Below are 26449 nucleotides of genomic sequence, written 5' to 3'. Positions count from 1 at the left end.
CTATGCTGGACTTACAAAGAATATGGCTGAGAGTGAGGAGGAAGACTTGAAATATCACCTTTTGAATCCCATTGCAATAATATAAAGAGGTGGCTCTTACAGGGCATTTTCATGTGAAGCTTTTTCTTTATTACAGAAAAATGTTAAGGACCTTATGGATTCAAATGGCATTAGAATCCTTGTGGATCTGCTTACCCTGGCACATCTCCACACAAGCAGGGCTACAGTACCATTGCAAGTATGAGGTCTTCTGGTTTCTTTGCACTATGGCCTTTTTTTTTTTTTTTGAAGGGGATTTTAAAAATAGGTCACTGTGTTTTATTTGTGTGCTTGCTTGAACTAGGATTTTATGAAATTTGAGATCTTAAAATTGGTATCTTTTTGACTTTTAAACTCTTAAACATAAGGAAACTGGCTGAGGCTTCTGTACCAACCGTAACTTGGTCCTTGTTTCCCTGCACATGCAATTTTACAGTCTAATTTACAGTCTACAGCATGGTCAACTTTTTAAATCCTTTTAAGGTTATTGCCTCGCCTACACAACCTTGTAAACTCCCCTCCATTACTAGCTAGCTTCCAAATTGCTAAAGTCGTATGGGATCAAGACTGGATCTTAGATTAAATTAGTTGTATCATTATATGTGAATTTCTCTCTTTAGAGCAATGTGATTGAAGCAGCTCCTGATATGAAGAGAGAAAGTGAGAGAGAGTGGTACTTTGGCAATGCAGATAAAGAGCGGAGTGGTCCTTACAGCTTTCAAGAGGTATCAGTCTCCTTTTTTTTGGCTCATTTATACTAGAATTAAACATTAGTCTGACCCGATTATGTCCGTTGATCCGATAGCTTGTCTTCCAGCAGGAAGCCAGTGTGGAAATGAAGAAAAGAACTGAGTAACTGATCTGTACCATCACCCAGTCTCAGCCTCTGTCAGAGGCTTAGTCAGGGTCAGAGCCTGGGTTGTTTCTGTGACCATCTTGGCAAGTAGCCATCAATAGACCTGTCCTTCATGAAATAGCTGATTATTTTTCTTTCTTGACCTTCACAACATTCCATGGCAATGAATTCCGTAGTCTGACTGGCTATTGGGCATAGTAGTATTTCCTTGTACTTGTGTTAAACCTGTTGCTGCAAAATGTCATTGGGTGACATCTTGTTCTTGTGTTTATATGAAGGGGTAAATAATAGTTCCTTTTGTACTTTCTCCACATCATTCATGATTTTGATACTCATGCCTAGTAGTATCTTCCAAGATGATCAGTCCACCTTAAAAACAGTCCCTGTAGCACCTTTATAGACTAACTGAAGTGGGGAGGGTGTGTGTGTGTTTGTTTTTGTTTTGGAGCATAAGCTTTCATGGGCAAAGACACATTTTTGAAGCAACAAAGTGGGTCTTTGCTCAGGAAACCTTATGCTCCAAAAAATCTGTTAGTCTGTAAGGTGCCACAGGGCTTCTCATCATTTTTGTGGATATTAACATAGCTACCCCTCTGATACTTTTCAATCCATCTTGTTAATATCTCCTTTACAGGTACTTACCACCCACCTCTGTACCCTTGATCAATTTTGTTGCTGTGTGTGTCTGTGTTTGAAATAGGGCAAGGGCATACCATGTATGTAAATGTAGTGATATGGTATCTCCCACTTTCCTAATGGCCCCAACATTGTTAGGGGTTTGAGTGCTGCTGCACATTGAAACAGGCTTTCAGGAAAACATTCATAGTGACCTCAAGATTTTTCTTGAGCGGTGACAGCTAATTTAGACCCCCATCATTTTGTATGTCTATTGGGATTGTTTTCCAATGTGCATTGCTTAGGAACCAGTGCCTCTCTTTCAAGAGGCCTGGATGTGTGTCTACAGAAGCTCTAAATATGAGGGAGTGTCTACTTGCACATTTTTATGAGCTATCGGGTTCAACTAAAGAATCCTCATCCAAGTTTGAGAGTTCATGACATCACAGATGATAAAGGGGAGTGATACTGTCACTGTGTCTGACTAACTGGCATTCCAAAAGCATATGGAGTTTTACAAGCTATTGCTTGTACCTGCCATATAGTGGAATGAGTTGGTTTTCTAGTTTACTGCTTTCTGAGCCAGTGGAAGCTCCATCCATTTAAAAGAAAAAAAAAAACCTTTAACGTGAAAACAGTATTAAAATATAAAGATGTGCACTGGAATAGCAAATTACTATTACAATGCATTATTGTAACTTTAGTCCACACACACTATGTATTTAGTGTTCTGGTAGTACTCTTAAGTTCTGAAAAATAAGGCTGTAGCACACATTTAATATAGTTTAGATTCATAAGCTTTTAATTTTGTTGTGATCCCCAGGAAAGTTTAAAATTCTCAAATGATAGCATTGATACGCTTAATGGAATTCAGTGTGAATTTTGTCTTTTTAATGCAAACTACCAAATATTTCTAAAAGCTTTTGATTTTTGCCCTCTTAAATAGTATTTTTAAACTTCTTTGTAGTCACCAAATAAGAAGAGATCAATAATGTCGTTAACTAGACTTTAAAAATCAATTGAAAATCTTTTTCCAATTTTTCTTCTGCTTTTCTGGACTCACTTCCTGGTACACAAGGTAGCCTTTACTGCTCTGCAAGGGAACCAGGCATATTTGGCTTTTCAGAGGGGGAAAAAATTGGCATAATTTCATAATTTGAGGGCACCTGGTTTTTTTTATATAATTTTGTTAAACTAACAAGACAAGTAATGAAAAATGCTGCCAAAATACCTTATTGGTCACAGTGTAACACATCTAACTTGTGCCTTTTGATCCTTAAAAAAAAAAAAAAAGATGCAGGAATTATGGGCCAAGGGAAAGTTGACTGCAAAAACACGTTGCTGGGCTCAGGGTATGGATGGCTGGAGACCATTGCAGATTATCCCTCAGCTTAAATGGTGTTTGCTAGCCAATGGACAGGCTGTGCTGAATGAGACCGACCTTGCCACACTTATCCTCAACATGTTGATCACAATGTGTGGCTATTTTCCCAGCAGGTAAGTCATTTTAGTTCCAAGAGGGGAAAATGACTAATTTAGTGTGTAATTGCTTTTCCAGTTTTAGTGATACCATTCCTGGGTTCAATGGGACAAACTCTTAAGCAGAATATGCATATATAGTTGAAGCACTGTTATCTGGCACTGGATGCCAGCCCCACCTGGAATAACCAGCACATCTTATCTGGCATCTCAGGTTCCTCGGGAATGCTGGATAATAAAGCTTGTACTGTACCATCTTGTGGTGAATTTGCACTTAGTTGAATAAATGTAGAAGTGTTAAATCTTCCTACTATGACAGCAGAGGTGCAATAACTCAGTTTTATGATGTGGTACTGCTGTTAAATGGATTTCTTTATCACAGAACTTAGTCACTGTGGCATTGATTATTTTTAGAACTGAAATTACAGTAACTAAATTTTCTCTTCAGAATTACACTGAATAGCAGGCATGTCCTTTTAGTTGATCTGGGGCTTAGCAGCATGATGTGGTTGGGCACAGGAAAGACCCTGAGTGCATGGTGCCTGTGGGGCTGGGAGTGGGGGGCCCTGCACAAATATAAACGAGCTGCCACATGGTGTGACAGGACAGGGGCTGGCACTAGCACTAGGGGTGGGAAATCCATATGCTCAGCTTGCAGAGACAGACCTATGACCTCTGTGTTTTGGGGCCATTTTGAATGAGGTAGATGCACTCACAGTGCAGATAGCAAGGAAGTTTTCAGCCTCTTATACAAGTATGGCCCCCACAGCCATGGGCTTCCTAGTGCTGAATACAGATTTTGAGGGTTACTTGTGCACCTGGAGAACAGTGGAGATGGAAGTGGCCAGAGCAGAGCACTGTGGGGCATTGTGGAATACATACAGGACACCTCTGGAGGCTAATGAAGTCAATTTTAAGACATGGTGCTTCCACACTGGCCTTCATTCGGACTTCTGAATTCAAATTTGGTTTGGTTTCAACAACGTTATATTAATATTAGTGCTCCCTAAATCGAGCTAATGGTATTTACAGTGAAAACAGTCACTTGGTACAGTCAAGCTAACTGCCTTCAACTTGAACGTCTCGTATTGTAGACGTAGCCCTAGATTATTTCTGTTGCTACCAAACTTTTCATAATTGTGAGATTAGTTATCTAACAGTTTCCATAAGGGGATACTTAATATGAATTTGAGTGAATCTCACTAGTATTCAGCATATCTAAGCTAGGACCAGTGAAAATTTTAATATTTATGAAAAGAAAATAGTAAAACATGTCAATGTACATACAGGATCTTGCCATCATCCCAGTGTATTGGATCAGAATCTAAAACCTGCCTGAGAGAGAGTTCAAATACATTTAAAATTATAAATAGTATGTTTATATTTATGTAGTATTCATTGAAAACATTAATGGGGAAAACACTTACTTATTTTAGGGATCAAGATAATGCCATTATAAGACCTTTGCCAAGAGTAAAGAGGCTGCTTTCAGACAGTACTTGCCTTCCACATATTACTCAGGTAAGTGGCTTGTTTTGCCAATCTGTTCTTCAGAAATTTGTAAATATTCAGAAATTAGTCCAAATTAATACCATTTGAGCAGACATTCTGTTCTAGGCTAGTGTGCTTTCTGCTATATTTCATTATCACCATTTGTCTTTAATTATTCAACTTTGATTAATTGGTTAATTTGTAGCTTCTTGGTGTATATGCTATTTATCTTCATTTCAGCTGCTGTTGACGTTCGACCCTATCCTTGTTGAGAAAGTTGCCGTACTGCTGTTCTACGTCATGCAAGATAACCCACAATTATCTCGTTTTTATCTAAGTGGCGTATTCTTTTTTATCATGATGTACACAGGTTCCAATGTACTTCCTGTTGCAAGGTAAGGATAGGGGGAATGGTGAAAATAATGATTTGAAGTTTTTTATGCATAGAACTGGCTATTCATATGAATATTCCTAACTAGACATGGGAAACTTTTAGTTCTATCAAGCAGGGAAGAGTGAAGTTTTTATAGTGGCTTGTAAGGTAATGCATGTTGGAAAAAATAACCCAAATTACACGTACTACATGATGGGGTCAAATTTAGCTACGACAGATCAGGAAAGGGATCTTGGAGTTATAGTGGATAGTTCTCTGAAGACATCCACGCAGTGTGCAGCGGCAGTTAGTAAGGCAAATAGGATGTTAGGAATTATTAAAAAAGGGATCGATAATAAGACAAAAGATATCATACTTCCCCTATATAAAACTATGGTACGCCCACATCTTGAGTACTGCGTGCAGATGTGGTCTCCTCACCTCAAAAAAGATATATTGGCATTAGAAAAGGTTCAGAAAAGGGCGACTAAGATGATTAGGGGCTTGGAACGGGTCCCATATGGGGAGAGGCTAGAGTGACTGGGACTTTTCAGTTTGGGAAAAGAGGCGATTGAGGGGCGATATGATAGAGGTATATAAAATCATGAATGGTGTGGAGAAAGTGAATATAGAAAAATTATTTACCTTTTCCCATAATACAAGAACTAGGGGACACCAAATGAAATTGATGGGTAGTAGGTTCAAAACTAATAAAAGGAAATTTTTCTTCACACAGCGCACAGTCAACCTGTGGAACTCCTTGCCCGAGGAGGCTGTGAAGGCCAGGACTCTATTAGGGTTTAAAAAAGAGCTTGATAAATTTTTGCAGGTTAGGTCCATAAATGGCTATTAGCCAGGGATAAAGTATGGTGCCCCTAGCCTTCAGAACAAGGGCAAGATATGGATGGCAGGAGATAAATCACTTGATCATTGTCTTCTGTTCTCCTTCTCTGGGGCACCTGGCATTGGCCACCGTCGGCAGATGGGATGCTGGGCTGGATGGACCTTTGGTCTGACCCAGTATGGCCATTCTTATGTTCTTGCTTGTCTGAGTCTCCTGCAAGTGATTAAGCTATTTTTAAACCATCTTCACTTGCTCACTTTTTGGTAATGAGTATATATTTACACTTCTGTTGAACTGTAGTAGTGTTTGGGGGTTTGAGGGAGTGTACCTCTACTGTGCCCAATTGTACAGGTCAAATCATGTATCTAGTCAAGGTTTCCATTGACTGGAACTTAGAAGAGCAAGTTCCAATTATGTGTACATAGTACCAGAATTAGGAGAAATATTGTAGGCTTTTGGTGTGCATTATTTGAGATTTTTATTTTTATAACTGGGTTTCAACTATGGCCTTGAGGCCGCAATTGGATTCATGTAAGGGTTCATAAAGCTCATTCCATGATCAGTGCCTGTAACACTGAAGTCATACTTTCATGTTTATCAGACTTGTACCTTCACGTGTAGCTAAATGACTTCCTGTTAAGCTCATGAATTTTTCAAGTAACCTGCAGCAGTGTTAATGAATTCTTCCCACACATTAAAAATTCAAAGTGTGTATATCCTCTTAAGTAACTTGTAAGCGTGTCACTGATCTCTTGACCTTAAAAAAAAAGAGAGAATCAAAGCTTCCTATAAAGCTTATGAGGCAAAAAATCTAGGGTTAAGATTAGGGATGTAAAATCCTGTTTAATGAATTAATTGGCTAAACAGTAAGTTCAACCAGTTAATGGATTGAATGGGGAGGAGGGCAGCTGGGGAAGAGTGCTCCTTTTGCATGCAGGGGCTGCTTTGGCATGCTCCTGCCCTCAGTATGCTGGGGACTCATGCAGCGCCATGATACACTTTTTTTTTTTTTCTTGGAGAGTCACATTGAGAGTGCTATTGAACTGAAAAACATTAATTTTCTCTTAGGTTTTTGAAGTACACTCATACAAAACAAGCTTTCAGGTCTGAAGAGGTGAGTAGCAATTACTAGTAGCAAAACATTTACTTCTCTTGTCATAGGATAGCTAGCTAATTCTATGTTAAATGTATTCTAAAGTAGCCTCCTTCAGTTTTCAATCTCTTTATCTGGTGCTTGCATCTTGATCATAAACATACATTAACTTCCTTGTGTTCATGTTCAAAGTAGTCTTAAACTCGGAGTAGACAGGCTACCTAATTTTCTTGGCCATGTTGCTTATGGCTGTTGAACCTATTGTTGCCAGTAATTGATTATTTGGTAAGTGAATGTAATTCATTTTTACAGGGCACAGACTCTTGGCTTCAGTTCTGTTTTGAATCTCCTTTAGAAAGCATCCTGTTTTGTAATAACTGCTCTTCCTCTGGTTTTCTGGAAGAAATGCAGTCCACAGTAAATTCTTTCCTAATCTACAGCCCTGGAGTGGGGAAGTTGCTGGATATTCAAATATTCTGGATAACAGAGAGGTATACCTAGCAGTGCAGAACACTAAAAAACAAGATAGAAAGAATTATGCAGGGTATTTTATTTACCAACAGTGGTAGTATCCTACACTGTAAGCTTGCTGTATTTATTTGTATTTTCTTTTGCTACACTGTACTTGTGGGAAAACATAACTAAAGTGTAATTATGGTGAAAATGCCAGTAGTTTGAGTGTCCCGAATACTAGAATGCTGGATATGAAAGAGTTCACTGTACACAGCCAAGTAACTTTCCACTGCTCAGTCAGGCCTGTTCTAAATTTTAAGCATTCCACTTTTTCCAAAACTCAAACCAAGCATTCACATGAAGATGTGAAGTTTATATTAGTAATGCTACAAATAGTGATTTGGAATTAACAAGCTGAGCAACTGCAGGTTGAAACACTGAAATCTGCCATTCTCTTATCAGGCAACAGGCCCTGGATCTTCCGGGACCAGCAAATCCTGGGGTTTGGAGGGGGAATAGAACAGCAGTCAGAGCCCAGGGCAGCCCCAGCTGCGCTGGTGGTGGGAGTGGCGGCAGCAGCAGCAGCAGCAAGGAAGCCCATACCCGGAAGCAGTAATGAGACCCTTTCCCCAGGAGCAGTGGCCAAGGCTGGGGAGTGTCAGGAAGCCAGGGTCTGGGGCTGGTCAGGGAGTTGCAGCTGGGAGGTGGCTAGTACTGGGAGCTGTTGCTGGGAAGTGATGGCCAGGACCAGGAGCCTTCAAGCAGGTCAGATTTAAACCTGCATCTTCTCTCCAGAAAGGCAGATGGAGACTTGAACCCTGATTCTTCACCTACGTGCTTCTTCCCTAGCAGCTGAGCTGTGGCTGGGGACCTGGGGATTGGGAAGCCAATGGACTGGAGGCCAGCAGGGGAGCATTGAGCTTCCCTGGTTTGTGACTGCTTAGGTCCTGAGGGTGTCAGACCAGGGAGGTTAAACCTGTATTTATTCTTCTTGCCGTCTGATCCTTTGAGGTACCTAGATATCTATTTTGCTTACCATCTTTCCAATAGTTCTCAAGGCAACATTTCCAGTAGTTAACAGTGAGATTTCACTGGACACTGTCTATTTGCAAGTCTCATGGGTGCTTCTAGGCAGCAAAAGGTCTAACCTGCATCTTAAGTGTTCACTCATGTCACTTTAAGATGACCAGATAAGTCTGTTTTCTGAGATGTGAATTTTTTTGAAAGCTTCAAAATGTGACAGTTGACTTATACAGCATTAAAGGAAAAAATTTTAAACTGGAACTCCATGGAATTAGGGGGATGCACACTTTTTTCCTCTGCCATTGAATATAGGGAAAAATCCAGTAGACTCCATTATCTCTCTTAGAGGAGTACAAATCAGAATTTTTTGACAACTTGTGTTGGCCTCGGTCTTTCTAACATGGAGTTACTATGACTGGCAATTGAAGAGAAGCCTATTTCATCTTTGACACTGATCTCTATAGTTATGATGGGTAGCTTAAGTATCTTGTTGGCTGGCACAGTGATCCTTTAAAACTGTTCAGTTTGACCGTAATCTCAGGATTAATGTCAGTTGTGTGCACACACACAGCTTTTCCACTTGAAGGAACTCAATGTCTAGTAAACGATCAAACTAATGGAAGCCAATAAACTTTCTCTTTATTTTGATATGAAGTGACAAAAATGAAGAGCTTGGAACTCTAACCATAATTTTTCGGTTAGTATGTATGACTCTACATCCAAGGCATTTTAAACTTTGCAGCGAAATGCTGCTTAGTCCAGGCACCCAACATTACAGTTTTGAGATTGACTTTTGTGACTTCAGATGTGGGAAGACCCAAATAGGGTTTATAATGGAAACTTGCTTGTAGCTTAGTAAATCACGTTGAACTATGATGATCCAAACTAAGGTTTTAGCTAAGTGTGGGAAGTAGTACTTGTGGGTATTAATACTCTATTACCTTAGATCAGTTGCCCTGTCAGAAAGTGCAATGTAGTTCATCCAATCAGTGTGTCAATGTTAAGTTTACAAAGCTGAACTAGAGAATTCTAGGAGGAGATAGTATCCTGAAATTGCTTACTATGCTAGTCTAGTAGTTAGAGGATTAGGCTCTTCCTTTTTTCATTTGAAATAAACTCCTGGCAATATAGGGCCAAGTAGTATCCTTACCTTTTAAGTCACCCCAAACTCAATTAAGCCATATAAAATCAAATAATCTCTCAAACAATTTTGGAGCTGTACTTCCATTATGAAAGTTTGACTTTAGTACTAGGCCCCAGAATTAAACTTCCTGTTAATATTCTTGTAGTAAGCAGGAATCAAGAACATTATGCAGTAAATCAGTGTATAGTACTGGTCTAATTAATGGTATAAGGATGCTAGCTCTCATCACTCTTCTACTTCATGATACCAAAAAATTTACAATATCATTGCTTGTTAAACTCTTCAAACATAAACTAGTTCAGTTTGTTTTGCTACATCAATGATCAGTAAACAATATAGTTAAATCTGTCTGTGTAGCTTAAGAATTTTAAATGTCTCAAGTTAAGATAACTAGTGGTGATTTTGAGCTCTGGCGTGAAACTTGCTGCTAGTTCTAGTCTTGCCATTGATCTCAATCAATGAAAATGTGTTTTTATAAATGCTTTCCCCTGATAAAGTGATCCATGCTACTGCTGGGAGAGCTACCATGACCTTAAAATTAGTCTCTCTTATAGTCCTTCTACTTTGTATCTCTAAGGATGATGCATTCAGTTGTTTTTTGCTCCTTTATAAATGATACTCATTGTCCACAATCTTTTTTAAAAAAAAAAAAAAAAAAAAAAAGAAATCCTTGGCCACTCTTAAATTTAAGTGGCTCGTACTGACTAGCAAAATTTTGCGTGCTTGAAACTAAAGAATTTGTAGAAACATATTTGAAGTCCTATCCATTTAATTGAATTTTCCTGTAAAACAAGGAAGTCTTATCCCACTGTATGTTAATAGTGCAAAGACTTAACTTGCAACTGTTTCAACATCTTGTTAAATTCTTTTATTTTAGACAAAAGGTCAAGATATAGTTCAAAGAAGTATACTGGGACATATCCTTCCTGAAGCGATGGTGTGTTATTTAGAAAACTATGAGCCTGAAAAATTTTCTGAAATTTTTCTTGGTGAATTTGACACTCCAGAAGCAATTTGGAGCAATGAAATGAGGTAACTATTTCATATCTTATGCACTTAATACAGATTTAAGCAAATCATGTGACTTATTTTTTAACCAGGATTAGGTGGTATGCTATATTTTACTACTTGAGCAAAGGGAGCTTTATGACTCCTTTACTTGGATATAGAATCCCTTAAAGCCTGTAGAAACTCTCTTCGCTGACTTGTTTGTCCCAACCAAGTATTCATATCGTAAAGCTGGGTAACAACACTGCATAGCGAAGTCTTCCTTAAAGGAAGCCAGGGCTAGAAATAGATCAGTGTCATGGAACAGTCATGCCATTTCACTTTGAATACTCAACAGTTTGCTTTCTACTTGATAATTCATTAGCGTCAGCAAATGTTATGTCTATAGAGTGACCATTCCTCATGGTTTCTTTTGTAAACTACATGGCATTGCAAGTAATTCCTGTCTGGCTACCATAACTCTTGAGTTGCTAGGGCATTTCCCTTATAAAGCATGGAAAAATCTTCCTAAATATGCATCTTCTAAATTTTGTGTTGTGAGCAGTCTCAAATTTGTTTCCAATAGGCAAATGAGCAGGCAGAACTGAGTACACACTCTGTATTGCTTTTTATTATTTTGGTGTCTTAAAACCAGTCACATGCCACCATAGGGCTGCAGTGTCCCAAATGTCATAATGTAATCTGAAGAAAATATGGCTACTTATGGGGCATTCAGCCTGTGGAAGCCATCTTGTATAAGAAGCCATTTCACATCCCTTACTTCTGAATGCACACAGGAGCCTGTCCTTTCCTTGACCTGTTTGGGAATGGCTGGGAGTATGAGCTCTATGGCATGCGTTAATGGACTGTTTCGGAGTTAAGGCTCCAGCTCCCTGAAACCCGTTTCTCTTTAACAGCTTCTTTGAGAAGTGATTTACGATTCTCTAACTGCCTCTGACACTGGGCTGTGTGGGTGGGTATAAAATACTAGTTAACTGCATCAAGCAGCCTTGCTGGACCTTGTTTTACTAGTGTCCAATTTGGCTCATCTGTTGACTTATTGAATTCAATAAAGCTGAATTTTAGCTGCTTAAACACAGACGTCTTGTGCTTCAAGCCCTTGTCAGATAATGCATAATGTAGTGTACTTCTGAAAAGTGTCTGGCCAGAATCTTGTGTGTTATATAATTCTTGATGTTTGCAATTCATAGGCGCCTTATGATAGAGAAGATTGCCGCTCACCTTGCTGACTTCACCCCTCGTCTTCAAAGTAATACAAGAGCATTGTATCAGTACTGCCCCATACCAGTAATCAACTATCCACAACTGGAGAATGAGCTGTTCTGTAATATTTATTACCTCAAACACCTGTGTGATACACTCCAATTTCCAGATTGGCCAATTAGAGATCCTGTAAGTCAGAAATTGTTCTATACTTCTATACCATAGAACATACGCACAAACTTAAGGCACCCAGAGCATTCTAAAATAAACAGGAGTGGTAAGTTGTCTTAATAGTTCACCTCAAACATAGTTTCCTCTGTAAACCTCAGTATACCTGTGTTTATTCCTACCAATTAGCTTACGCATGATCTAAAAAACAGTATTTTTGGTAAATAGGAATATAGCTGAGTTGTCTAGCTCTTTAATGCCATAATCAATGTAATCTTCTGCTCTGCCAACCAGATAGGATTGTTGATCCTTCCAGGAGCTGCTGTAATAGGCTGCCCAGACCTTTCATCTACATGCTAATTTTACTACAGGGCTCTGACTTAGTCCCAGTCCAAGAACCCCAAAGGTGCTGGGAAGGTTTGAGCCTGAGTCAAGTCGGGTTCCAGGGTTTAAGACCTACTGCTTTGCAGCTTGTAGAGACAGCTCCACTGGACTTGTGCCCTGGGACTCCATCAGAAATATTCCATGATCCCACGGACAGACTGTCTTTGTCCTCTGGGCAACCAAGTTTTGAGGACAGTCAGTTTTCCCTAAGTGCACTATGAACAAAGGACTAGAACAGCCTAAATTTGGGAGGACACTGCAAAGTCTGGGGTATGGGGGCTGGACTTCATCCACCCACAAAATAAGTGTAGCCAGTGGAGCCCAAGGGTGGGACACAAGATTCAGCCGTTCCTAATCTGAGGTTACAAAAGGATGTAGCCACTCAGCTATACGTTAACAAACCCAGGATATGCTGAGTTCTACTAACCTTGCACTTAAAGGGACTAACCCAGGTAAATAACCTGAAACTCTTTGGGCTTGTCTACACTTTCCCCCAACTTTGTAGAGGGCATGTTAGTCAGGGTGATGGGAGATAGCTAATGAAGTGCTGCAGTGAATACACAGCACTTCATTAGGCTAATTCTCCACTGTGGCAACTTTGAGGTGCCAAACTTCGAAGTGCTAGCATGCGTGTAGCTGCGAGCACTTCGAAGTTGCTGCAGGGTTTGGGGGGGATTAGCATAATGAAGTGCTGCATATTCACTGATTTCTAATATTTAAGAAGAAACACTAGCTACATTGATCATTAATCCAGGGATTGGCACATGTGAGAGCTTCCCCAAAGCAAAGCCCTGTCTGCATTACTGTTTCTGTGGTTGTGTTTGCATAGGAAGATAGCCCAGGGCTCTTTATGCTGAGCTCCTGTAAGATTTGCCCAGTAAATTAGGAGGGAGTTTACATATCCCTTCTGGGAATTGTCTGGAGGACTGCTGACACCTGACTTCTTGTTTTACCTTTTGCCCTCAGTGTAAAGTAGACTGGTTCCAGCCTCATTAAAGTAGAGCCTGGGTTACTGCCTATCACGTACAGTGAGGTGAATAAGCCTGTGCTTAAAGCACCTCTGAAAAGCCAGTTTGGAAAATTTTCCTTTGTGAATCATAGTGAGATTAAGACTACAGTGCAGCATAGATATTCCATTAATGTTTGTAGTTTCCCCTTACTAGGATAGTGCAACTAAAGCCCTATAGGAACTTATTTCCTATATGCACCAGCATAAAGCTGCTGTGCTTGGCTTACAAAATACTGCAGATGAATGAAGCAAAACAGCAGTCATGGAGTACTTGAAAGACTAACAAAATTATTAGGTGATGAGCTTTCATGGGACAGACCCACTTCTTCGGAACAGATCTAAAGTGGGTCTGCCCCATGAAAGTGCATCACCTAATTTATTATTTTTAGTCTTCAAAGTGCTACTGGACTGCTGTTCTGTTAGAATACAAACTAACATGGCTACCTCTCTCATTATGCAGAGGAATGATTACTTACGGAAACCTATAAAATGTAAATTTTATAATTAATATAAAAGTTGGAAGAGAGCTACTTGGCAGAGTTCAGTCATATGTCCAGTTCCTAATGCTAGTAATTTAAATTTTAAGATCAGTCCAAAAATATTACTACTAGTGCTAAAGCTGAGGCTAACCATAATTTATTTTAATGTACAAAATCTCTAAATGGAGTCCCCCAAAGAGATGAAGACCTACTAGATCTTTCAGGTTTGGTACACTTTCTAGTGCTCTGTCTACTGCAAGCTTTAAATTCAACATATTTTTAAGAACAAGACTTCAGAATAGAGCAATATCAAAATCCCAAGATGCCTTGGGGTAAGGATGAAAAACCCTCTAAGAGCACTTTAGATACTTCTATATTTGCCTATGTTAAGTGATGTTACATGCTAACATATTAAAAAAACTTCAGTAGATGTAGCTACCCATATTAGCATTTAGCCACAAACCAGAGAACTGCTTTATTTGTGAGCAACTCAAACAGGCAACATTTCCTGTGTTCGGGGTCAACTAATGTACACATTCCCAGTGATTGCTGGAGAGAGTTGACTTAAAATAGCCCCATCACCAAGAGCTTCAGGATATCTGAATCCCTTGCCAGGCACTACTTCAGTATCAAGTGCTGACAAGTATGCTTGATACTGGCCATAATATTCTTAACGAATTTTAATTTCAGGTTAAATTATTAAAAGATACTCTAGAGGCTTGGAAGAAGGAGGTAGAAAAGAAGCCACCTACCATGTCAACAGATGATGCTTATGAAGTTCTTAATCTTCCTAAAGGACAAGGACAGTAAGTTGCTATATGTAGCTGCTACAGTGTTTTTATATCATAAATTACTTCAGATAAGTTGAAGCTTTGCTCTCAGCTTATGGTAGAGATCTCTGAAAATCAAGTGTCAGATGACCATGTGATAAATGGCTACTCAGCATGGAACAAATGCTGAAAAAAATCCAAAACATTGACTTGATTTTTGGGGTAAAAAAAAAATCTACAAAAAGTAGTGCCCCCCTTAACTTGGGGGGGGGGGGGGAAGTAGCACTTTAAAGACAAACTTTAACTAGTCTTCAAAGTGCTACATCACTTTTTTTTTTGTTTTTGTTTTGGGGAAAAATGTCACTTAATCCTTTGAGTTCTTGCCAGGCTACTGTATTGAATACAAACCTTGGGTCCCATGTGTTCAGTTTCTGGGCAGGGCAGAGTTTAACTTTCTTTGAGCACTTAGGCACATGCTTCAGGTACAGCCCCCATGCCTGGCATTCCTGTTGCCAGTGGGGACTGTGATATATCTAGTTGCTTAGATTCTGAAATTAGAGCAGCTCGCCCAAGCCTCCCAGTTGTTGCGCACACGCAGTTCTAACAAAGCTGTGGGCCTGCTGGCTGTTTCCTTCTCCATGACTACCTGACAGTACAAACAAGTAACACACACTGTGCCAAGGGATTTCTGAACTCGCGTCCCTTAGTCTTAGAGAAATTGCAAGATGTATGGTTTCATGCAAAAATACACGTAAGCAAAATTCTTCCCTTAGAATCCTCCCCACTCAGAGCTCTTCAGGGTTTGGGCAATCCTTACGGGGTTCCAAGACCCTCTCCTTTCTCCTGTCCTCTTTTGCCTTCTTGTGACCCCCCTCCCTATCAGCCTCATGGACTATCAGTGTTGTGTTGCAAGATTATTACCAGCTTACTGGCTTCTGTGTGTGGTAGCTAGTTCAGTTACTGTCCAAAAGCGCTTGTGTTTGTATAGGGGACGCATCAAGGTACTGGGCTTCAGCTTTTTATTCAGCCTTTTTCAGTGCCTTCTTGAAAATCAGTCCAGTATGGAGACAGACTGTAGGGAAGGCACCGTAGTCTTACAATGAAATGGTGCTCACTACTAACGTAGGAAGCCTTGTTTCTGTGACTGTTTTTGTCACCCCAAGTTCAGTCTGGAGAACACTTAAACTAGAGTGAGTAATGCTGTAATGGTGACTGTTCTTTTGGTTGCTCTGAATAAGATTACTCACACACCCTGGTCTTGGCATTGTACACATAGACAGAACTCTACAAATGTCTTGGGGCTGAGGGGACAGACCTGCCATTGTCATTGAACGATGCCTTCCTGTATGCTCCTATCTCAGCAGAAGTAGGAGCAGCAGCAGAGAGTAGATCCTAGGGCAGTAGGAGTTATGGGAAAGGGGGAAGTTCATGGAAGTTTTCTGGCTGGGATCCTAGTTCAGCAGGAGAGAAACATACAATTATTTTAGATATTTTAACAATTGTAATGAAATTCTTTTTTTAAATTGTAATTGATAGTTATGCAGCTGATCAAAATTATACCAAGAATAATCTAAATTATGTAAATGTTTTTGAATGTGAGTCTTAAATTATTTAATGGATTAGAAACATTACGGATATTGTAGAACATTCTACTTGGGTTCAGGTTTATATCTTGCTGTTTGTAAGATCGAAATATTCTCACGTACAGCAATCTTTTCATCCAACAAAAGGTTAAAAATTTGGGAAGTTTGGTATGAAAGGAGAGTGTGTGATATTTCTTGGATGCTGACTCTTCATTTTCCAGCTTTTTATAGCACTTGCATGGAAGGGAAATAGGGGAGGGAAGGCAGGAAATAAGATGGGGAAATTCAGGTAACCAAAAATTGATGGGCATTTTCATCTCTTGAGGGTTAAGGATAAGTCTCTTTCCAGCAGTGGAGTGATATGCATTCAAGGTTGACTTTTGAACCAAACATTATCATAGACACAGTGGGGAGGAGTTAAAGTTAAAAAGTCAGCAAATTTGGGGTTGGGGTGGGGATGCTCTTTACTCATGACTCATGACTTTTGATCTCTTGAGGCCGGTAGTTTTTTAAAATGTAAGTTCTTCACTTTCAATATGAGAATTATTTTATTGAAGTATTCTGTCTGCATCTGACAGGCATGATGAGAGCAAGATCAGAAAAGCCTATTTTAGACTGGCACAAAAATATCACCCTGACAAGAACCCAGAAGGGAGGGTATGTATTTAGTTTACACTGAGATTTTCAAGGTTTTATGGCTTAAAAGGTTTGTCTGATTTCTCCTCTGCCCCCACTCCATGGATATTTACATTGGTAGAGTTTTCAGAGCAAGTCACTGTCTTCAAGAATACATCTGCACAAACTCTAAAATACACAGATGTAGCATTTTAACTGGAATACTACACACAAATATCACAAATATTTTTCTTGATGGACTCAAACACCAGTTAATTTCACTTCATCATGCCAGGAAATTACATGTTGGGTTTTGAGGGATAAAGACTTTAAATACAAAATAGTTAAAGATAATATGTAACTTTGCTTAAACTGTTAACTGCTAAACCCACCAGTTTGGAAAAAATTGTGCTCTTACAGCTCACTCTTTCACTCACTTGTTTATGCAGTGAAGCCATAATGATATGTTTGTAAAATCAAAAATTTTTTGTTGATATGATTAAGTACAGGATTACACCTTCACTGAAAGACCTGAATAGAAAAAACTGAACCAGAAAAAGCACTATAGTAATCTGTACAGTTACTAGTTTTCTTCGATGTGACGTTCTCTTGAAACTTTATTTGCAATAGGATAATGTTGGTGTCATTGTTAGCAATGGCAAAGCAAAATAGGGAAAATATGGTGAAACTGAGTTTTGAGGCTTCAGTAAGTAGGCTGTTAGATAACAACTTGACATTTTCCATATTATCTGCAGGATATGTTTGAAAAAGTGAATAAAGCATATGAGTTCTTATGCACAAAATCTGCCAAAATGTTGGATGGCCCAGATCCGGAGAATATCATCTTGATACTGAAAGCTCAAAGCATCCTCTTCAACAGACACAGAGAAGGTGGGCTTACTGACTCAAATATCACTTCCACTGTATTCCTCGGAGCAGCTTTTGACGCTGCTTTGGCTTAATGCATTATTTTGTAGTTTTTGGTTCTTTTAAATGAAAGTTAAAATACCAAACCCATGAAATTTGGAAGCCTTGCAGATAAGAGTCAAGTTAAATGGGAGGACTTTTATCTAGCTTCATTTTTAGACATCATTCTCCCGGATAAAGGCTGCAGAGGGGGACGGTGATGCTGAAATAGGGATAGAATATGCATGTACCCACTTGGGAACTATGCAATACCAGAGGGAACCCTGACTAGAAAAATGCAGTCTGCTTCCACTTTCTTTGGTATACTTGAGTATTGCAAAGAGTAGAATGGGACAATCTTAGAACACTTAATGCACAGTATGACTCTCTATGCAGCATGAACTACTTTTATGTGTAAAACTATTTAAGTGGCATTTCATGAGAAGTGAAACTTTTTTGAGCATTCATTCTCTGGCAAGACTGAAAAGCCATTGTTGGTGATTTTCAAAAACCGGCAAAGGTAATAAATTGCGTTGCTAAAAGTTAACTGCCTAGTTGCCATCTCTGCTATTTACAAGCACTTGAAAATGCTAAAGGAAAATGATTTTTCACCCATAATTATATTATCCAACTATGAGTCTCCACAATAGTGGGGGGGTGGGAGGAGGAGATAGGGTCCACAGCTAACAACATAATATGCAGAAGTTACTGTGTTTACTGTTATAGTATTACTACAAGTATCATCAAGAAAGCACGATAGTGTGAAGAGGACTTAGTCTCACAATTCTTGGCTAACAGTCCTTGGGGCCCATTGTATTACCATGTGGTAACTAAAAATGCTGCATCTTAGTTTGTATAAAGATGTGCGCAATATGGCATTGCTTAGAGTACTACAGCTGTGTTATGATCACCCATAATAAATGAAGCCAAATGCTACATTAATATACAGATTGCCTAGTTCTATAGCAAATAAAGGTGTGTGCCTTTTTAATGTCACTTGGGCCTATCTGATGTCCTTTCAGAGTTTAAGTGGGCAAATGTAACAGCTCTTGGTAGATTCAAGTTTCAGCAACTTCATTCTGTAGCCTTTAAATAAAGGATTTGAGAATCCTAGATTTAGTATACCCTTGCTAAAACTGACTCTTACTTTTTCATTGAATTTCTTGAAGTTGGTAGGAAGCATGGTGTGAAAGAAGACAGACTGGTTTTTGTGTTACTATAAAATCTCAATTACTGAAATAATCCTACTTCTCAGATGAGTCAACACTGTTCTCAGCTGTGCTGTCCTCTGGAGGAGGACAAAATATTTTGTGAGAGTAATTCGGTAATTTGAAGCAGGTAGAAAAGCCGTTAACTAGCAAGAATGTATGTGTCAGAATTGCTACATTTTGAGTTTGTTTATCCTTTCAGATTTGAAACCTTACAAATATGCGGGCTATCCCATGCTGATTAAGACCATTACCCTAGAAACTTCAGATGATCTTCTGTTTTCCAAGGCATCTCCTTTGTTGCCAGCTGCTGCAGAGCTGGCTTTCCACACAGTCAATTGTTCAGCACTTAATGCAGAAGAACTGAGACGTGAGAATGGAATAGAGGTAAACCCAAAGAAACCCACAAGCAGGGTTGTTTTAACAGTGTGATTGTTGGTGGCTAAGACTTCTTAGATAACCAGCTGAGGAAGAAAGGAAGAACAAAATTAGCGTTAGCCACGCAATTCTCACTGTTTTGGAGAATTCCTGAAGTCTCCATTGTTTCATCTGAAATGGGAGGGATGAGAGCTGTTTAATTCATCCTTCCACAAAGTGGCTTTTGAATTGAGTTACGTAATGGTTACTTTCCAGAGTTGGATGGAACAGCCCATTCTGTATCAGCCGCCTGTGTTCGGCTTGTTTTGTGTAAATCTCCCAGTCAAAGAATGAGTTGCTTTAAAAGGTGGAAACAAATCACTTGGTTTTGATTTATTTAATGAATTTTCGCAATAGCATATCTGGGAGAAGAAGCCACCACTATTAATGTTAAGTGCTTGTATTAAACCTTTTTTTCTTTTTAAAAAAAAAAAAAACTTAGACCATTATGTCAGTTTGAAACAGCTACATATTTCCAGAGAGATCTTCCTCATGTGATGGATAATTGATGTGAAGTAGCATGTCTCCCTTTATGGATATAAAATGTCCCAACAACAAAATCAAATTCCTCTTGTTGCAAAGGATGGCTGTTTAAACCAAAACAGGCAGTAATAGACTTATAGGCCTGTGTAGAGTTTATTGAAACAAAATGTATAAAGCTACACTTTGGCAGACAAGACACTTTTTCTTTAGGTTTTATGATGAATTCTAACCCTTACAACTTTTTAATCCCTAAAGGTGTTGCAAGAAGCATTTAATCGTTGCGTGGCAGTCTTGACTCGCTCCAGTAAACCAGATGATATGTCTGTACAGGTAAGCAATACAGAAAATGTAAACTGAATAGTACAAAAGTGTGTTGGGCCATATTTTTGTGCCACTTATGCTTTGTGCAGCTAACAAAGTTCTTTAAAAGAAGTTTGCATGCCCTATTGAAGGGATATAGAGTACTAACTGTGGCTTAAGAGAGTATTTGTGTTTTGCAGGTATGTGGGCATATAAGCAAATGTTACAGTGTGGCAGCTCAGTTTGAGGAGTGCAGAGAAAAGATCACTGAAATGCCTAATATCATCAAGGATCTCTGTAGAGTGCTATATTATGGCAAGGTAAGATCTCTTAAGCTTACTACCCAAGTTAATATCAAAACAAAAAGCAGTCCAGTAGCACTTTAAAGATTAGCACAATAATTTGTTAGGTGATGAGCTTTCATGGAACAGACCTACTTCTTCAGATCATAGCCATACCAGAACAGACTCAATATTTAAGGCACAGAAAACTAAAAACAGTAATCAAGGACAAATCAGAAAAATATCAAGGTGAGCAAATCAGAGAGTAGAGGGTGGGGGTGGGGGGAGGTCAAGAATTAGATTAAGCCACATATGCAGACGAGCCCCTATAGTGACTCAGAATTCCCATCCCGGTTCAAACCATGTGTTAATGTGCCAAATTTGAATATAAAAGACAGCTCAGCTGTCTCCCTTTGAATAGTGGTGTGAAAATTTTTCTTCAGTAACAAGCAAACTCTTAAGTCATTAACAGAATGCCCCATTCCTTTCAAGTGTTGACTAACTGGTTTGTGGATCTGGGGTGTTTTTGTCTGTTTTTTGTGCCCATTTGCTTTTAAATATAAACCAAGTGTTTTGTACTAGAAAATGAACCACTCTATGAAACTAATTCCTAACACAAGCTTTTATGAAACTTTTTTGGGAAGTTTTCTAAAGTACAGATACTTGCAGTCTACCTGATACAAATACAAGGCTTGGTGTGCACACAAACTTGTTCAAATTGAACTAAAGGCCATTTAAAAAAATAAATGGTGTAAATTCCCTGTGTAGACTCTTATATCTATTTGTTCGCACCTATAAATTGTATTTATGTGGTTTATATCACTTTATTTTTCACCTTTAAATATTGCCAGTCAATTACAAGATGCAAGCAATACCTATACAAGTCAGGTTACAACACTGCCAACCATCCACAGTAAGCTTTGCATTAGCGTAATCAAATTTGGTTTAAATATACAACTTGTATGGAGACAATTCCATAAATTCTGATTCCAAATATTTCCATTTGAAATCCTAGCCTTAGGAAAGTAATTAGAATGATAAGAGCTGATTGCCAGTTTCAGTAGGTAAAAATGTCATCTCCCAGAATACTTCTCAAATGGGGGAGAAGGGAGTAGTGGGCCACCCTGTAGCTTACCATCCAGAAAGTGAGCCAAATTCTGTTTTGTAGCCCTAAAAGTCAATAATTCCATGAGTTTTTTTTTTTTTTTTTTTTTTAATGGTATTAGTCTGAATTCAAAATGGTGTAACAAAGCAGAATTTCACCCAATAGCTACATAAGACGTTACCTAGGGTGAGTGTCATCTTTTTACTCTAACACTTCTGTAAGTCTCTTTAGCTTGTGACTTTAAAATAGCATTTGCTGCAGTAGGAAGAAAGTGGCAGAGCTGATAAGGAGCAAAATCTAAACCTTGGAGTTAAAACACGAAAGAGAATGCAAGGGTAAACTTTCAAAAACTGGCCAAAGAAATCCAGACCAGGCATAATTACTTGGTTAATTCTGCCTTAGTTTGAATACTGAAAAGAAACCTAATCCATCTGGCAACATGTACTCCAAGTCTTCTGAGTGACATCTGTTCTAAAAACTGTTCCAAAACACAGAACATAAAGATTTTACTTTTCATTAAGCAACTCTTTGCAATTTTTAGTGTTCTATCAATTAAGAATTTCATGTGAAGTGTTAGGCAGCTATTAGACTACTCTCACTGAACAAAGTATATACAACTATTCTTTTTAAAGAGCTGCTTATCTCAAGCACTTCACCCTTCTGAAGATGTGGTTCTTCAAAAATTGATTATTTTAATAAAGGAAATATAGTATAAGGTCTCTGTTCAAAAATGTGGTATGAATCAAGAAATATGTCCATGCTGAGTAAGGTGGAAGAACTTTAGAGTAGAAGCAACTTGCAGCTTCAAAACTTGCACCATGTTAGGGGAAGTAGGATATTTAAATGGAAGAATATGACTCCTATAATGACTTGCTTCTGAATATGCTGAAGCGTTATAAAAATCCTGATTAATTAAAATTGTTGTTTGAATGTCACGTGGAGCTTTAGTAACCAGAATATTCATTTTGCTGAAGACTTTCAAAATGTTTGTTTTATTCTGAACTGGAACAAAGTCAATGTAACTTTTTTCCAGGGAATAGGCATTTTGATAGAGACTTAATCTCCAGATGCCTGGCTGGCTCCTAGCCTCCCTAGGACCCACACACAGACGATGCAACAGCTGGTAGGAAGCAGAGGCTCTTCTCTCCTGTCTCCCCAGCTGCTAGCTAGCTGCCCAGGACACTAGGAGCTGGAGAGGCACTGCTCCCTAGCTGCAGGACAGGAAGAGTGGGCCTAACCAAGGAAGCAGACAGCCCAACTACCTGGCTTTCATGAAGTCAGGGGTTTCTGACAGAAAACAGTTCAGCTGAACATTTTCCAACCAGATGTAGCCATATGTTCACTGAAGCTTTAGTTCTTCTTCGAGTGGTCCCCGTGGGTGCTCCACAATATGTGTCGGGCTCGCCCGGTGCCGCAGATGGGAATTCTTCTAGCAGTTTCTATTGGATCGTGCATGCGCCGACGCGCGCCGCTCCCTTGCGCGCGCCCATGGCCATGTGCGCGATCTGGTCCCCGCCAGTTCCTTCTCAACCGCCATCGGCTGCAGACGGAATCTGCTCAGGCTAAAGCCAGAGTCAGATAAGAGTTGTTTTTACGTGTAGTTTGTTTTTTGTCACTTAAAAAAAAAAAAAAAAAAAAAAAAAAGAGAGAGAATGAATCAGCTATCAGAAAGAAGAGGAACGAAGGAGAGAGGGGCGGACAAGAAGGCTAGTTAAGCTGTCTGCTGCCCCGCAGGCCGGTGATTGTTATTTGGGGTAAAAAGGCACTGATTACGGGCTAAGTACCCTATTAAGAGTAAAGACTCACCGCAATGGCCGCCTCGGGGTTTAAGAAGTGTGAGTCATGCCGCGAAGCTATGCTGGCCTCCGATGGGCATAGTGAATGCATTCCTTGCCTGGGGGAATCGCATGTTACCCAGAAGTGTTCTCACTGTGCTAAGCTTACAGCCAGGGCCAGGAAAGACAGAGATGAGGCTCAAAATGTTCTTGTTTGATAAGGCTCTCCAGCCGGAACTGCCAGAGAAGCCTCACGCAGAAGGGCCCTCTGGGTTGCATAAGAGGACTGCAGCCTCTTTGACCCCCTCGGTGCAGAAGAGGAGGAAACTCTCCCCGGCTCAATCCTTGCCGGCGGGCCCAGCGGGCAGGATGAGCAGAACGCAGAGTCCCCAGCCGCGAGCTCATGAAAGCGGCAGCGCAGCAGCGCACGTGGCAGAGGCTGAGCCTCCGATTACACAACAGACGGCACGCAAGGTGCTGCGAGTGCCAGCGAAGTAAGTGCTGGAATCGGCAGGGCCAGTGCAGGTGGGACCGGCCCCCATGGCACCAACGGCACAGGGGCACTTGGCACGGAGCCTACCGGTGCTGGAGGAAGCTACCCACGCAGCACCGCAGCTGACTGTGCTGAGCACGGTGCTGACAACGGGGCCGAGATCCCTGGCATGGGAAGGGGTGGCGCCCACCCTGCAGGGGAGGGGCAAGGCAAAAGCAAAAGCTCGGCACCGCAGTCCATCTCCAGACAGGGCTGTGCTGCCCTTATCACCTAGCCCTCCCCCCGAGATACACACGCCACACCAGTGGGCTGTGACTCCACCGGCTTATCTAGGACCTCCCTCTCCATTCCTCCAACCAATTTCGCCGTGGCTTGGGCCACCTTCACCACTTCTGGGCACAGATCCCCTTGAGTACTATCACAAACCAGCTTTACCACTATCTGTTGTCACGGAGGTCCTGCTCTCCCAGACATCATGGGTATGCTCTCTGATCGTGGTCCAGGTCTCCACCGGGCCCTTGCCCATGCTGCTATGGTCTCCTCGTCATGCTGAACACAGACACCGCAGGTCTAGATCCAGGGGCAGGTCCTCCCCTGCTTTTCAATACCCCTGTGTACACTCTCGCTCTGGGATGGGAACAGTTGTCTCAGGGGGAGTTAGGTCCAGAATCCCGGGACCTTCCTTTACAATCCTCCAGGGAGCAAGTACATCATCGACCGCAGGAACCAGAGGATTCGAGGGAGGTTTACCCCAGTGGTTCTTCCTCATTCTCCCCAGATGAGGCCATGGCCCCTGGGGATGTCCCCCCTCCCCCTCCCCCAGATGACCTTAAACAATTCCAGGAACTGTTCAAAAGAGTAGCTTTCACGCAGGACATTCAAATAGCAGAGGTGCAGGAGAAGCATCATAAACTCCTGAAAAATTTGAGACCCCCGGCTTCATCCAAAATCGCTATCCCGCTGGACGAAGCCATTATGGAGTCAGCCACTAACATATGGCAGACCCCGGCCTCTATTCCGCCTACGAACAAGCGAGCGGATAAGAAGTACTTCGTCCCAGCCAAGGGCATGGAGTTCCTCTTTAGTCACCCACAACCAAATTCTTTGGTGGTTGAATCGTCCCAGCAGAGGTCGAAGGCATCTCAGTACAAATCGGGGGGAATCGGATAAAGATGCTAAGAAGCTAGAGCTGTTTGGCAGGAAGGTGTATTCCTCCTCTACCCTATTATTGAGAGTGGCAAATTACACAGCACACCTATCAAACCACAACTTTGACAATTACTCCAGACTTACTCCCCTCGTGGATTCACTCCCAGAAGACAAGAAGCCGGTGTTAAAGGCGATTGTTCAAGAGGGCTATGCAGCATCGCGGATGGGAGTCCAGATTGCCCTGGATGCGGCAGACACAGCGGCATGTTCAACAGCTACAGCAGTGGTCATGCGTAGGGAATCCTGGCTCCAGACGTCTGGTATCCACAGGGACCTGCAGGCGAAGATCGTGGATCTTCCCTTTGATAAACAAAAGCTGTTTGCAGACTCAACTGACTCGGTCCTCCACTCCAGCAAGGACTCGAGGGCCACACTTAGAACCTTGGGCATTTATACTCCCCCGTAGAAGAAGAAATTTTATCCTCAGCAAAGACGCTACGCTTACCAACCACAGCATGCTCAATATCAGCGAGGCTATGACCAAGGGCACCAGCAGCAGTACAGAACTCCCGGGCAACGTTCTCAACAAAGCCATACACCCTCAGGGCAGTCCCAAAGACAACAAGTTTGATGGGTATGTCGGGGGCTGCACTATCAATCCCATCGCTCAATGCCACTCTCATCTCATGTTCCATCATCACCTCAAACCGTTCCACTCCCAATGGCAAAAGATCACCACGGACAGATGGGTGCTAGAGATTATAGCCACGGGTTCCACGATCCCCTTCCAGTCACTTCCACCGATGAAGCCTCCCACCAGGCCTCATCTCAAGAGACGCTGCCCACGAGGCAAGGCTCAAGCAGGAGGTGGATCACCTTATGTTCATAGGGGCGGTGGAAAGAGTGCCGGAGCAATTCCAGGGGAAAGGTTTTTATTCACGCTACTTCCTAACAGAGAAGAAAACAGGAGGCTGGAGGCCGATCTTGGATCTACGGGGCCTCAACTGTTACTTGCACAAGCAACGCTTTCGGATGATCACAGTTGCCTCCATACTTACGGCACTGGATGATGGAGACTAGTTTGCAGCCCTCGACTTACAAGATGCTTACTTTTCATATAACAATCCACCCAGCACACAGACGCTTCCTCCGCTCATGGTCGGCAGGGAGCATTTCCAGTACAGGGTTCTTCTGTTCGGCCTATCCTCGGCTCCCAGAGTTTTTTACCAAAACGCTGACAGTGGTATCAGCCTACCTGCACAGACAGGGTGTTTGTTTTCCCATATCTGGATGACTGCCTGCTGAAAGGGGCCTCAAAGGCAGAGGTCTTACGCATGATACGGGTCACCGCGAACACATTTACTTCGCTGGGCCTAGTTATCAACCTCGCAAAGTCAAAGACCGAACCCACACAAGATATAGAGTTCATAGGGGCACGCATAAACTCTATCACAGCAAGAGTATACCTGCCCGACGCCCACTTCCACGCCATCAGCTCACTGGTGCGAGTCATGACGTACAGCCCCACGGTGCTGGTCCTAACGTGCCTACAGCTGTTGGGCCACATGGCGGCAGAGACGTTTGTGGTACAGAATGCCAGGTTACACATGCGAAGCCTGCAGCATTGGCTGGCGAGTGTTTACAAACTGGCATCCCATACTGTCCACAAGGTAGTGTCACCCACGACAGAGGTGCGCAGATCC

At 41.1% G+C, this 26449-nt stretch overlaps 1 protein-coding gene across 3 annotated transcripts in view; it reads left to right on the top strand.

Annotated features, from left to right (window-relative positions):
* DNAJC13 (DnaJ heat shock protein family (Hsp40) member C13) overlaps nt 1-26449 on the top strand; it is a 97166-nt gene that overhangs the window by 46609 nt on the left and 24108 nt on the right. For all 3 annotated transcript variants that reach the window (XM_074988279.1, XM_074988277.1, XM_074988278.1), the window contains 14 exons: nt 137-238; nt 660-764; nt 2805-3007; nt 4426-4510; nt 4721-4875; nt 6766-6811; nt 10288-10442; nt 11609-11810; nt 14352-14467; nt 16593-16671; nt 17385-17520; nt 18946-19130; nt 19899-19973; nt 20144-20263. In XM_074988279.1, coding sequence (XP_074844380.1) covers nt 137-238; nt 660-764; nt 2805-3007; nt 4426-4510; nt 4721-4875; nt 6766-6811; nt 10288-10442; nt 11609-11810; nt 14352-14467; nt 16593-16671; nt 17385-17520; nt 18946-19130; nt 19899-19973; nt 20144-20263 — 1764 coding nt within the window. The remainder of the gene's footprint in view (nt 1-136; nt 239-659; nt 765-2804; nt 3008-4425; nt 4511-4720; nt 4876-6765; nt 6812-10287; nt 10443-11608; nt 11811-14351; nt 14468-16592; nt 16672-17384; nt 17521-18945; nt 19131-19898; nt 19974-20143; nt 20264-26449) is intronic.

Source organism: Carettochelys insculpta, chromosome 2, assembly GCF_033958435.1.
Source record: "Carettochelys insculpta isolate YL-2023 chromosome 2, ASM3395843v1, whole genome shotgun sequence".
NCBI classification, from domain to species: Eukaryota; Metazoa; Chordata; order Testudines; family Carettochelyidae; genus Carettochelys; species Carettochelys insculpta.
This window is presented reverse-complemented; position numbering and strand designations above follow the sequence as displayed.